Source organism: Macaca nemestrina, chromosome 11, assembly GCF_043159975.1.
Source record: "Macaca nemestrina isolate mMacNem1 chromosome 11, mMacNem.hap1, whole genome shotgun sequence".
NCBI classification, from domain to species: domain Eukaryota; kingdom Metazoa; phylum Chordata; class Mammalia; order Primates; family Cercopithecidae; genus Macaca; species Macaca nemestrina.
The window spans coordinates 9539420-9553277 of NC_092135.1; the positions used below are offsets into that span (position 1 = coordinate 9539420).

Consider the following 13858-nt stretch of genomic DNA (forward strand, 5'->3'; position numbering starts at 1 on the left):
CTCCAGCGATCATCCAGCCTCAGCGTCCCAAGTAGCTGGGACTCTAGACACCATCGTGTCCACTTTATTTGCTTGTTTTTGAACTTCATACAAATGTGGGTATGTTTGTTTCTGGCCTTTTGATTCATTCTTACAAGATTTTGTATTGCTGAGTGTAGCTATGATTCATTTATTTTCAATGTTTGTTGCATCTCTTAGTATGAAACCCACAACTTCAACATTCCACAGTGGATGGACTTATGAATTTCTAGTTTTTGGCTACTGTAGTACTATTGCTCTGAGCATTCTCGTGCATTTCACCTGTTATATGTATGCCTGTGTTTCTGTTGGGCATATTCCTAGCAGCAGTATTGCTGCATATCCTCACATTTGTTAGCTAATGCCAAGATGTTTTCTTCAGTGTTGATTATGCCAATTTACATTCCTGCTAGCATGTAGGAGGGTGTCTGTGGTCCCACATCCTTGTTAACACTCAGTCTTGTGGGTCTTTTTCATTTTAGCCATTGTGAGTGTGCAGTAGTGTCTCCTTTAATTTGCATTTCCTTGATGACTAATGGAAATGGAACAGCTTTTCTTAGAATGATGACCGTTGGTATCTTTTGTGAAGTGCGTCTTCACATATTTTGCCCGTTTTTCTACTGGCTTGCTTACCATTTGCTTTGCAGAGCACCTTTATATATTCTGGAAACAAGCCTGTTGTTGCTGATTTGTTTGTAGTATCTTCTTCTAGTGTGACTTGACTTTCACTTTCTTCAGTGGTTTTGATATGCCAAAGTTCTTAACTCTGATTTGGTCCAGTTCATCAATCTTGTCCTTTATGGTTTGTGTTTATTGTGTCTTGGTATTTTCCTCTGTCCTGGGATCATGAAGCTATTATGTTATTTTCTAAAAGGTGTATTGCTTTGCTTTCTGCACATTTATCTACTGTCAGGAATTCATTTTTGTGCAGGGTGTGAGATAGGAGTCAGCTTCTTTTTAAATCCATGTAGATACTCAGTTGATCCAGGGGCATTGATTTAAAAAGTAGCCCTCTTGTCACTGCTCTGTAATGCCTACTTTGTCATAAAATTCCCCATAGGCCTGAGTCTGTTTCTTTATCCTCTCGGTTGGTGTATGTGTCTGTCCATCAACTGACAGCGCGTTGTCTTAATTCCTATGATATTGTAATACATCTTGATATCCACGGGGAGCAAGTTTTATCACCTTATTTTACCAAAAGAGTGTCTTGCCATTCATATTATCACATGTATTTTGGAATCAACTTGTTCTTAAAAAAAAATACATGTTTGTGTTTATTGGGGTTTTGAGTGGAATTTTATTGAATGTTTAGATCAATTTGGGAGAACTGAAAATTTCACAATACTGAGTATTCCAACCTATACTTTTATCTTTGTATTTATTTTAGCTATCTTTAAAAAATTTAAAAATTGTTACATCACTTTTTGGGCAGATATTTATTTTGGCTAGATTTATTCATAGGTGTTTATTTTTATGCAATTAAAAATAGGAACATTTTTGGCTTGTGAGAATAGAAATGTAATTTTTTTCATATATATTGGCTTTGTATTAGTCTTACAAAGCTTATTAATTTTATAATGCATCTTTAGATCTTTCAGTGTTTTTCTTTTTTTTTTTTTTTTTTTTTCTGGAGACTGAGTCTCCCTCTGTCACCCCAGGCTGGAGGCAGTGGCATGATCTTGGCTCACTGCAAACTCCGCCTCCTGGGTTCAAGCAGTTCTCTGCCTCAGCCTCCGGAGTAGCTAGGATTACAGGCGCCCGCTGCCATTCCCAGGTAATTTTTGTATTTTTAATAGAGATGGGGTTTCGCCATCTTGGCCAGGATAGTCTCAATCTCTTGACCTCATGATCTGCCCTCCATGGCCTCCCAAAGTGCTGGGATTATAGGCATGAGCTACCGTGCCCGGCCCCTTCTAGATTTTGTTTTATGCAGTTATATTTTCCATTTAGAATGATAATTTTTTCTTTTTTTGCTAATTTTCATACTTTTATTTTTTTCTTGCCAAAATTAGTTTGCTAGGACTGCAGACACAATGTTGAACAGAAATTGTAGAGTGGATATTTTTATCGTGTTCCACTCTCAGAGAGAAAGCTTTCAGCACTTCATCATTAAGTGTGATGCTTTTTGTAGGTTTGAAAAAATACATCCTTTGTGAAGTTAAGGAAGAATCTTTCTTTTCCTAATCTGCTAAGAATTTTTAATCATGAACGCAGTGGATGTTAAATTTCTCAGATGCTTTGCATCTTTTGAGGTGATTAACATAATAAAGGGGAAAATCATGCTATTAATATGGCAAGTTACATGGAATGATTTATTGTTAAGCCAGTAGCACCAGGACAGTCACTAAAATTGAATTTAACAGAATGGATAGCTTCTAAGATAAGTATTGAAAAGTTCTTTTAGTTTTTGTACGAGAATTATTTCACTTTCTAGGAAGGTGTATTTTACAGATCATAGAATTATAGGTTGGTGATTAGTAATTGTCTGTTCACTTTGCTGATGCATTTCTTTATTGTTGGCAGTATTGGTCTTAATCTTTATCTTTTAAACAATGTAGCTAATGTATCTAGGTATGGATTTCTTTTTCCTTAGTGTACTGTGATACACTGGGCTTCTTGCATATGTGGCTTGATGTTTTTCTTCAGTTTTTGGAACGTTTTCAGCCATTATCTCTTCAGGTATTGATATACTCTTTCTTTTTCTTTCTTTCCTTCTTCTTTCCTTCTCTCTTTCTTTCTCTTTCTTTTTCTTTCTCTTTTTTTTTCTTGGACACAGGATCTTGCTCTGTCACCCAGGCTGGAGTGCAGTGACAACATCAGAGCTCACTGCAGCCTCAACCTCCTGGGCTCAAGCGATCGTCTCACCTCAGCGTTCCGAGTAGCTGGGACTACAGGCTTGTGCCACCAGGCCTGGCTAATTTTTGTATTTTTTTGTAGAGACAGGGTTTTGCCATGTTGCCCAGGCTGGTCTCAAACTCCTGGGCTCAAGTGATCTGCTCGCCTTGAAAGTGCCAGGATTACAGATGTGAGCCACTAGCCCGGCCTTTTATTCTTTTTGAAGGGGTAAAATTCAGTGGTTGATAGTACATTCACAGAGTTGTACAACCCATCACCACTAATTTTAGAGCATTTTTATTGCCCCATAACACAAGCTTCATAACCATCAGCTATTGTTTAAATAGCTGTTTAAAAGTTATTTCTAATTGTAGTAAGATATACAGAACATAAAATTCACCATGCAACTAGTTTTGTGTACAATTCAGCGGCATTAAGTGCATTTGAATTGTGCAACCATCACCAACATGTATCTCCAGAATGTTTTTCTCTTGTAAAACTGAAACCCTGAAGCCATTAAATAATAACTCCCGTTTCTCCCTTCCACAACCCCTGGCAGCCGCCAGTCCACTTTCTCAATCAGTGACTTTGACTACTCTAGGTGCTTCATGTAAGTGGAACCAGACAACATTTGTCTTTGTGACTGGCTTACTTTACTCCACGTAAAGCCTTCAAGGTTCATCATGTTGTAGTGTTTCAGAAAAGGCCTAAAGTTCCATCGTATGGGCAGACTGGTAGACTCCATTTTGCATATCCATTCATCTGTCAGTCAACACTTGAGTCGTTTCCACCTTTTTACTGTGGTAGGTAATGATGCTGTGAACCTGGGTTTACAACTGTCTTTGGAAACTCTGCTTTTACTTCTTCTTTTTTTTTTTTTTTTTTTGAGACGGAGTCTCGCGCTGTTGCCCAGGCTGGAGTGCAGTGGCCGGATCTCAGCTCACTGCAAGCTCCGCCTCCCGGGTTTACGCCATTCTCCTGCCTCAGCCTCCCGAGTAACTGGGATTACAGGCGCCCGCCAACTCACCCGGCTAGTTTTTTGTATTTTTTTAGTAGAGACGGGGTTTCACCGTGTTAGCCAGGATGGTCTCGATCTCCTGACCTCGTGATCCACCCGCCTCGGCCTCCCAAAGTGCTGGGATTACAGGCTTGAGCCACCGCGCCCGGCTGCTTTTACTTCTTTTGGGTATAGGCCCAGAAGTAGAATTGCTGGAATCATATGGTAATACTATGTTTAATCTTTTTTGAGGAACTGCTGTAACCATTTTCCACAACAACTCTACCATTTTACACTTCACCAGCAGTGTTCAAGAGTTTCAGTTTCTCTACATCTTCACCAACACTATTTATTTATTATTTTTTTAAATACCATTCTGGGCTGGGTGCAGTGGCTCATGCCTGTATTCCTGGCACTCTGGATGCCAACACAGGCAGATTGCTTGAGTCCAGAAGTTCAAGACCAGCTTGGGCAATGTGGCAAAACCCCTCCTCTACAAAAACACAAAAAATTAGCTAGGTGTGGTGGCACGCGCCTGTAGTCCCAGCTACTGGGGAGGGGGCGGGGTGCTGAGGCGGAGGATCCCTTGAAGCTGGGAGGTGGAGGTTGCAGTGAGCCGAAATCACCGCAGCTGTACTCCAGTCCTGGTGACAGAGTATGATCCTATCTCAAAAAAATAAATAAAATAAAATAAAAATAAAATTCTAATGAATGTCAGCCATTGCTTTATACCTATTGTGTCATTTCTTTTTTTGAATTCCATTTAAACTTAACATTTTCTCTCTATTATCTCTTCCCTGTTCTTTTGAATTTTCCATCTTTTTGCCTTTCTTTACTTTATTCTGGATTTTTTCTGCAGACTTAGTTTCCTGTTTAGTTCTCTTCATGTATTTACAGTGCACTTAGGAAAAAGAGCCCATTCGTTGAGTATTTAACTTTCTCTTGTATTATTTGTTTAATCTGTGTAACTTTAAAAGTTGTCATTTCTCTACCCAAAGCTTTAATCATGTGTCTTAGACATAATAAGGCTTGTTATTTAATTTAATTTATGTATTTATTGAGATGAGGTGTCTCTGTTGCCTAGGCTGGAGTGCAGTGGCACGATCTCCACTTGCTGCAACTTCCGCCTCCCAGGCTCAAGTGATCCTCCCACCTCAGCTTCCCAAGCAGAGCGGCTGGGACCACAGGCGCCCGCCACCACGCCCAGCTAGTTTTTGTATTTTTTCGTAGAGATGGCATTTCGCCATGTTGCCCAGGCTAGTCTCCAACTCCTGAGCTCAGACAATCCGCCTGCCTCGGCCTCCCAAAGTTCTGGGATTACAGGTGTGAGACACCACACCCGGCCTGACTTGTTATTTTGAAGTCTGTCTGTAATTATTCTCCTATCCACGCATCCAGAGTTCAGGTTGGTCTTTGTTTCTGCTAGTTTTCATTTATTTTGTCCTGTGTGCCTGGTTATCTTTGGTTGTGTTTCACATGTTCTCTTTGAAAAATTGTTACAGGAATAGGCCAGGCGCAGTGGCTCACGCCAGTAATCCCAGCACTTTGGGAGCCGAGGCAGGCAGATCGTTTGAGGTCAGGAGTTCGAGACTAGTCTGGCCAATGTGATAAAACCCCATCTCTACTAAAAATACAGAAATTAGCCGGGCTGATAACACATCCCAGCTACTCGGGAGGCTGAAGCATGAGAATCTCTTGAACCCAGGAGGCAGAGGTTGCAGTGAGCAGAGATCGCACCATTGCACTCCAGCCTGGGCGACACAGCGAGACTCCGTCTCAAAAAAACAAACAGCAGCAACAAAAGAAAAATTGTTACAGGAATAAACCAAGGACTAGATTATTAAGATGACGTTTTCTTTATCCAGAAATGACATGTGTTTTTATCTGCTAAGGGCTTTTGGACACAAACAGTCTAAACTCACTTTAATCTGATGTCAGGGATTAGAATTTTTTTCCGGGCCACCCAGATGCTTGGAAACTGGGCTGCAGTCCCTGTGAAGGCTGTTTTATTTCCAACTCACTCTCCTCCTAATGTCTAGCCATTTGGGTTTCCAGCACACGTGGTGGGGGTTAACTAGGCCACCAACTTTGGAGGGCTTTGGAATGTAACCTTTGCCCTCCTAGATGACCCACAAGGTTATTAAAGTGATTCTCTGCACCCTTTCCCAGTATATACATGGCCCCAGGGCAAAGAGGACCAGCTGTTGCAGGCTCATGTCTGTGGATTTTAGTTGTCTGTGTTTCTTGACCTGGAAGTTCTTCTGTGCCTTCTTAGTTCTCTGATGCTGCAGAAGTTCTTTTACATCCAGCATTCTTAGTTGTGCTCGGCAGGAGTATTGGTCCCAGTGACCTGGTCAGCCCTCTTCTCTCTTTTACAAAAGGGTCTTTTAAAGGATTTTAGGATAAAGAAGATGTTGGACCTTGAGAGCTCATCTATTCCAGTCTCCTTCACATCAATACAGTAGGGTTTATCAATCACCTACCTTGTACCCAGCGCTGTGCTATTTATTATGGGAATTCTGAGGAAATGCAAGATGGTAGTGTTCCTTACATTCAAGGAGTGTAGCTGGGGAAACAAGCACAAACGTAGATAATTAAGTAAAATGTCGGAGGCAGTGCTCAAGGGTCACGCAGAGCTAATGGTGTTGGAAGAAAAAAATTACAAAAAATTTAAAGATTCTGAATGACTTTTATTTGTGATTTTAGAATCAGGTAACACCTCATTTCCAGGAAAGAGAATTGTGTATTCCATTGAGCCATGGAGAAGAAGTTGGTTTTATAGACCTAAGGGCTGAAGAAAGCAGGAACAGGAAAAAAAAGAAAGTACCCTCACCACGTGCCAGGCACAGTTTACATACACACTTTATTTAATCCTCACAACAACCCACGAGGTAGCTGTTACTGTTGTCTCTGTTTTACAGATGAGGAGGTTTAGGCACAAAGAGGTTTTTACAGTTAATTATCAGAGTGGTCTTCTGGGCAAGGACTTTTTCATGTATCCCTTTCTTCAGTAGGGAAATGGAAGCCCAGGAGAAGGGCTGTGAAAGTACCTGGAACTACCTTTTGTCCTCCTGGCTGGCGCCCTGGACCTCTCCTGTTCTGTTTCTCTGGGGACTCAGGTGCATCTACTCACTCAGTCTTCTTTGGGAGTTTCCACGCTCCCCAGTTCATCTAGGCAAGGCATTGAAACTTGACTGTCCCGGGCCTCGCGAGGCCTTCTCTGCTCAGACCTACCAAGTAAACTGCCGTCCTGGAACAGCTGATGTCAGCCTTCCCCCAAATAAACAACAGTCCTCTTCACCTTAGCCTTGAGCGATGTATGAAGGGATGTTTCTGTCATGAATAATACCCCTACTCGCAACCAGTAATGCAGCTGTGCAGATAAGCTTAAGATTTCACCAAACAAAAGCTAAATAACTCACTTCCATGATGGGCTGTTCTTTTTAAAAAATAAACTATTTTTTTACAGAAAAATTGCAAAGGTAATATCGTCTCATTGTAATATCTAACATTAGTGTGGTTTATGACAATCAATGAACCAGTATTGATGTATTATTATTAACTAGATTTCATGCTTTATTCATATTTCCTTAGTTTCTACCTAAGGAAAAATGTCATCTTTGTGTTTCAGACTCTCTTCCAGGATACCTCATTACATTTAGTTGTTATGTTTCCCTCGGCTCCTGTTGCTGAGACAGATTCTCAGAGTTCTCGTTTTTGATGATCTTGACTGTTTTGAGGGGTACTGGTCAGGTGTTTTGTAGGATGCCCCTCTATCGGAATTTCTCTGATGTTTTCCTCATGCTTAGACTGGGCTTAAGGGTTTTGGGAAGGACTATCACAAAGGCAAAATGCCGTTTTCATGACATCATACCAAGTGTGCTTGATGTTGACCTCCACTGTCTGGCTGAGGTTGTGTCTGTCAGTTTTCTCCGCTGGATAGTTACTCCCCCACTTCATACTGTACTCTTTGGAAGGAAGTCATAGTGTGAAACCTAATCCTTTTTAGCTCGAAAGTAGAGTCATTATTTTAAAGTGTTTATACCATTAAAAGAAAAATCTGTTTATAAATTGTTCTCTCTATAAAAGTTGTAAAAATTGTTTTCTTCAATATTGTCAAGTAGCCAGTTTCTTGCAAGAACATTTTATATATTGTGGGGATTATTGGGCCAATTTGGATTCCTTCAGTTTTGAAGCAGTGGATTTCAAAGCTGAATAGAAAAGTCTGCAGTTTTTGCTTTTATCAGCCGCCAGACGCAGGCACAGGCTGCATGCAAGAAATCCTAACTGTTGCCCGGTCCTGTTTGGTTGTTGTGTGAACACTGGGCAGTGCTCGGCTTTGTGTTGGAAGCGTGTTTAATGAAGTCTCACAGTGCAAAACTGCTTCCTACAGAGGAAGGGTTTAATCTGGCTATTGGACCATTCCACAGAAAGCTCACTATTTAACTTTTTTTTTTTTTTGATACGGAGTCTCGCTCTGTCGCCAGGCTAGAGTGCAGTGGTGGGATACCAGCTCATTGCAACCTTCGCCTCCCAAGTTCAAGCGATTCTCCAGCCTCAGCTTCCTGAGTAGTGGGGACTACAGGCGTGCGCCAGCAGGCCCGGCTAATTTTGTATTTTTAGCAGAGAAGGGGTTTCACCATGTTGGCCAGGATGGTCTCGATCTACTGACCTTGTAATCCGCCCGCTTCGGTCTCCCAAAGTGCTGGGATTCCATTTTATGTGGTACAAAGGCCTACTGAAACTTCGCCTCCTATTGAAACTTCATCTAGACTACTAGGCTGGCTCAGCGTAAAGCTGGAGTTACATGACAGTCGAAGTAGATGACCGGGGTAAAGTTACATGGAAACCCTCCCCGTTTGCACAGCAAAAACTGAAAGAGTTTTGATGAGAAAATGACATCATGTATATTGTGCACCACCTACTGGTTTAACACACGACTACAGGAGTGTAGTTTGCAGTTTACTACTCTTTAAACTCACAAGTCTGGGAAAAGCGGTTTTTCATTTTTCCAAAAATTGCACCAAGGTAAAGCAAAGCTTTAGTTGATGCGGGTGTGTTGTGTAGGCGTTAGCAGTACTGCCCTCACTATGCGTTCATTGGACGGTAGCGCAACCCCAAGAAAAGGATGGTTGCGGGAGAAGTTGCATGCGCTGCAAGCAGGAAGCGCCAATACCTGATTGCGTTGTGGTGATTAATTTGTGAGTCCCGCCCTAGTCGGTCTGGTAGCTAGCTTACCTCCAGCCTCCACGACTTTCGACGACACCACCAATTCTTTGTTTTCTGAGGCTCCTGAAGGGTCGCAAAAGCGGCGGCTCGGTTTTACCCAGAAGACCGCGCGTCGGCCGCTCGAAAATTTGCATACGTTTTCTCGCCGGGGCGGGGCTGGAGGGGGCGGGGCCACGGCGCTCTCTTGAACTCCACGGGCGGCTAACCTGGGTTTGGCTACGCTGTACTGCCTTTTATTTCGTTTCTCCTCACCGAGTATTTTCCATTATAGCTGTACACAGCTCTTTTTGTGGAAGATCATCCTTCCTCGTGCTAATCTCTTTGGTCCTCCAGTCGGCATGCGCGCTCTGGACTCTCGGACTGCGTCTGGGCCAGAAATGTCGAGGCGTCCCCGGAGCGGGTGGGCGGGAGCGCTGCCCCGCAGGCCGGCCGCTAACAGGCTCCCGGTGTTTCCCGCTGCAGGTGGTTCTGCTGGGCATGGACATCCTGTCCGCCCTGGTGACCCGGCTGCAGGATCGGTTCAAGGCGCAGATCGGCACAGGTGAGCTGCGGCACTTGTGGAGCGGACCCGGCCCCTTCAGACCCCCAGCCTTCCCTCGGTCTGCTCCCAAACCCTCCCGGCCGCTACCCTGCCTCCCCTCCAGCCCCCTCGGCCTCCCTTCCGCTCCTCCCAGTCAGTCAGTCCCCGCCCTCCCCCGCAGCCCCCGTAGCACCCGCAGCCCCGGCCGGCCGCCCCGCTGCCTTCCCTTCCCGCTGGGCTTCCTGGCCTCTGGCCCTTCCCCTTCCCCATACCTTGTACTGGCTTCACTCTGTTCTCATACGGAAATTAGTAATACGTGTTCTAATATGAAATATTAGTGCCATTTTTATTTCTTATGCTAAATTAGCTGTCACCCTTTGTGCCAACCAAGTCATATTTGACCCTGACCGCGGTCCCCTTTAATGAGAGGCGGTTTTCTTTGAGAAATCCTGTAAAACCAAGCCAGTTGTATTTTTCCCCAGATGACTATGGTTGGCATTACTATTTTCATCTTGATTGTAAATGTCATTACAAGTGTATAGTAAACGTTCACTGTTATTCTGAAGGAAAAACGATGTGTCAGCAAAATGGAACAAACCCCACAGATTTCATAGATTTAAATACCTCTAAATTCCTGACCTCCGGTGTTTCATGGGGGCAGTATAAACACTAAGCAGCTCTATGCAACCATTTCCTTATGGAATTTCTCTATTTTACATTGGTACACATGTATTCTTTTCTGTTAAGTTTCTGACCAATATGCTTCTTCTGAAAAGGTCGTGAGCTATTTTCCCATTCTAGCACCGACTGTTTACAAATTTTTTAAAAAAAACCTTTACTTTTAGAAATTTGATATTTTAATAGGGTTCCATTTACCTCCTAAATTAGCTGAATTATTCAGGGATAGCTCTTGTTATAGAGGTTTGCAAGCTCTTAAAATAAGCTGATCTCTGGTCTATAGGTGCACTTGGAGCACTGGTGGGAGGGTCCACACTGGGTAGGTGGGGGAAGATGGACAGCTGGGCTCTGTCTCATGTGTGTTTGGGTGTGATGTAAAACTAAAAATACACAATGTTGATGAAATGTAAGATTATTCATAAGTGCCTACCGCTTCCACCCCCAAACACATATGCTGGAGCCCCCTCCTTGTCTTTTACCTAAATTTTCCTTTCTATTGACTCTTCCTATCAAGGTCTTCAATTTTTATCAGCTTACAAATACGTTTGGAACTGGCTGGAGGAACGTGGGGTAAGGAGGAAGACAAATAGTATATCTTTCCATGCAAAGGATTTTGCAGACTCTTTTGGTGACTCTCATGGATTTCAGCAAGGAGAGTAGAGCTGTGAGCAAAGATGAGTGGTTTTAGGAGGAGATACATCATTTGGGTCAGGGGTTTGTCTTCCCACATAATTGAAATAGCAGTACTTGGTGACCGCAGACCCCCAAATAGGGTTTCATTTGATCAGTTTCCGTTTTGATTTTCAGTGCTGCCAAGTCTAATAGACAGACTAGGAGATGCTAAAGACTCTGTGAGGGAGCAGGACCAAACTCTGCTGCTAAAGATCATGGATCAAGCTGCTAATCCCCAGGTAGGGGCAAGAGATGTGTTTTGAGGTCAGCTGGCCAGTGCGCATGCATGCAGTTGCGAGGGTGTGTGTGTGCTTGCACAAACGGTGTGACTCCATAGACTTAAGCTGATGTATTACAGATAAAAATTTTCACAGCATTCAATCTGTTTACTCATGCAAGATAGTTAAATAAATAAGTCACAAAAGTATGAGATGAATAGTGGATTTAACATGGGGGTATTGAATAAATTAGTGAATCTAATATACTTAGTTTTAATCCATTAGACCCTTCAGCTCATTTATGTAACCGACTCTCCAGTTGTCTGAAAAGAGGAAGCCGTGGTGTCTGGGAGTCAGGAGGCCTGGCTGGAGCCCTGGCCCGTCTTCTGGTTGATTGGGGCTGCTGGGATGGACCGAAACAGCCATGCCTTCCCAGCTTCCACTGTCCTTTATTGGGAGGTGATGAGAAAAAGCAGAGGGCAGTGTGAGTGTGTGATCTTTGGCAACTCACTGGCTCTTTTGGCCTGGCTTTCCTCACCCATAAAATGAGGACAGTTGTACCTCCCTTTTAGGGTTCTTGGGAGAATTAAATGCTTGTGTAAATGAATGTGTTTTAAAAATTATAATTTAGTATACTTGGTAACATGATAGATATCATCATTTTCCAGTATGCTCTTGAGAGGATTAAATGTGTTGGTAGAGGATGGGACTAATTTGGTACCCGTTAAGAGGCTTGCCTTCTGAGAGGCTTGCCTTACTAAGTGACAGCTGCAGCAGTCTTCTCCTTTCCTCACCTGTTCTTTGTCATCTACAGTACGTATGGGACAGAATGCTCGGAGGCTTCAAACACAAGAATTTCCGTACTCGAGAAGGCATCTGTCTCTGCCTTATAGCAACACTCAATGCGTAAGTCTGGGATGAGCCTGACATTTTTACCTGGCTGAATTTTTTTTAACTTTTTACTTAGAAATAATTATAGATTTACAGGAAGTTGCAAAGAAGTGTAGTATGAGGTCTCACACCCCCTTTACCCACCCTTGCCCAGTGTTAGCACCTTGAATAACTATAGTACAGCATCAGTCTCAGAACATTGAGATTGATACAATCCCTAGAACTTGTGCAAGTGTCTCAGGTAAACACATGTGCATTTGTGTGTATATGTAACTGTACAGTCACTGCAGGGCTCCCTCATGCTGCCGTGTGTAGCTACATCCTGACCCCTGGCAACCGTGAATCTGTTTAAATTTGCACGAATCTGCTCTCCCTGCCTATGATTTTGTCATTTCAAGAGTGTTATGTAAATGGAATTATACAGTATGTAACCTTTTGAGTTTTATCTTTTTTTCACTCAGCATGATACCCTTGAGGTTACACATCACATTGATAGTTCATTTTCTTGCTAAATAGAATTCCTTGGTATAGATGTATCACAGTTGGTTAAACTATTCACCTGTTGAGGAACATTTGGGTGATTTCCAGTTTTTGGCTTTTATAAATGAAGCTGCTGTGAACATGCATGTACAAGTTTCTACACGAACATAAGTTTCCATGTCTCTTGGATCAGTGCCCAAGAGTATACTTGCTGGGTCATTTGGTAAGTTCATTTTTAGTTTAAAAGGTACTGCCAATTTTTTCCCCGGAGTTGTCCACACTGTTTTACGTTCCTACCAGCAACGTCCGAATGATCTGGTTTCTACATACCCTTGCTAGCCATTGGATGTTGTCACTTTTTTATTTTAGCCATTTTTATATGTGTGTAGTAATACCTCATTGTGGTTTTAATTTGTATTTATCTAATGGCTGTTGATGGTGAACATTTTTTTCATGTACTTATTTTTAGGAGAGGCTTTTTTAAAATTATAAATTTCAAGACTTTTTTTCTGGTTATGAAAATAATACTGTATATATCATAAAAATTTACACAAGGAAAAAATAAAGATTACTGTAATTCTGTTACCTTCAGATAATCATTTTATCCTAACCTGTAAAGTTATGTTATTTTTAAAAACAAAATTGAGATTGTAATGTTTATATTACTTGTACATTTTTTCCATCTTAATATGTTAGTTTTTTCAGTGCCATTAAATTTGGCCATATGTAGCTGAAGCTTTAAAAAAAAAAAAAAAAAAAAAAAAACCTCTAGCCTTTGATCACAGTAGCTCCAGTTTTAGGAATTTATGGTAAGGTAGTAGGCAGATTAACCAAGAGATTTTTATTCACAAAGGCCATTTGTCATGGCAGGGATGGTGATGGTGAAAATTGTAACTCAAATGTGCCCCAGTAGGGTAGCACTTGGCTCAGATGTGCCCCAGTAGGTAGATGCTCTGATTTGATTGCAGTCTTTTCATCCAGCGGTATTGCCTGACTGTCTACCGTAGCAGAGGGCTCTGCCACAGCACATGGGAGAGTTAAACAAGGTCCCTCCAGTGACTCGTAGTTGGCTTACAGTGACAGAACAGCACTGCAGAGGCAGCACCTGTGAGGCAAGCGGGACCCGGGGTGCTCTGGCCCAGCGTTAAAGGGGTAGGGCCAGATTGGCCAGAGCCCTGGGGGACAGGAGGAAGACTCACCTGGGAGAAGCCACCCTAGGTTTTGAACTCTGTGCAAAGGGGCCATCGGACACATTTACTTTGGAGCCAGTGTGGATGGGATGGAGAGAGACTTGGTATGAGGTGGTGGTGGGGATTGGGG

At 42.5% G+C, this 13858-nt stretch overlaps 1 protein-coding gene and 1 non-coding gene across 49 annotated transcripts in view; one reads left to right on the forward strand and one right to left on the reverse strand.

The window, feature by feature from the left end:
- The window catches only part of LOC105492460 (cytoplasmic linker associated protein 1), a 309888-nt gene that overhangs the window by 109304 nt on the left and 186726 nt on the right, over positions 1-13858 (forward strand). For 47 of the 48 annotated variants that reach the window (XM_011759589.2, XM_071072569.1, XM_011759597.2 and 44 more), the window contains exons 3-5: positions 9542-9620; positions 11085-11188; positions 11982-12073. In XM_011759589.2, the coding sequence (XP_011757891.2) occupies positions 9542-9620; positions 11085-11188; positions 11982-12073 (275 nt within the window). Of the gene's footprint in view, positions 1-9541; positions 9621-11084; positions 11189-11981; positions 12074-13332; positions 13833-13858 lie in introns of those variants that run through there. The other variant, XM_071072586.1, reaches the window with a different exon arrangement.
- Positions 8858-8983, reverse strand: LOC112428613 (U4atac minor spliceosomal RNA). The gene has a single exon (XR_003020651.1). It is a non-coding gene; the product is annotated as a U4atac minor spliceosomal RNA (small nuclear RNA).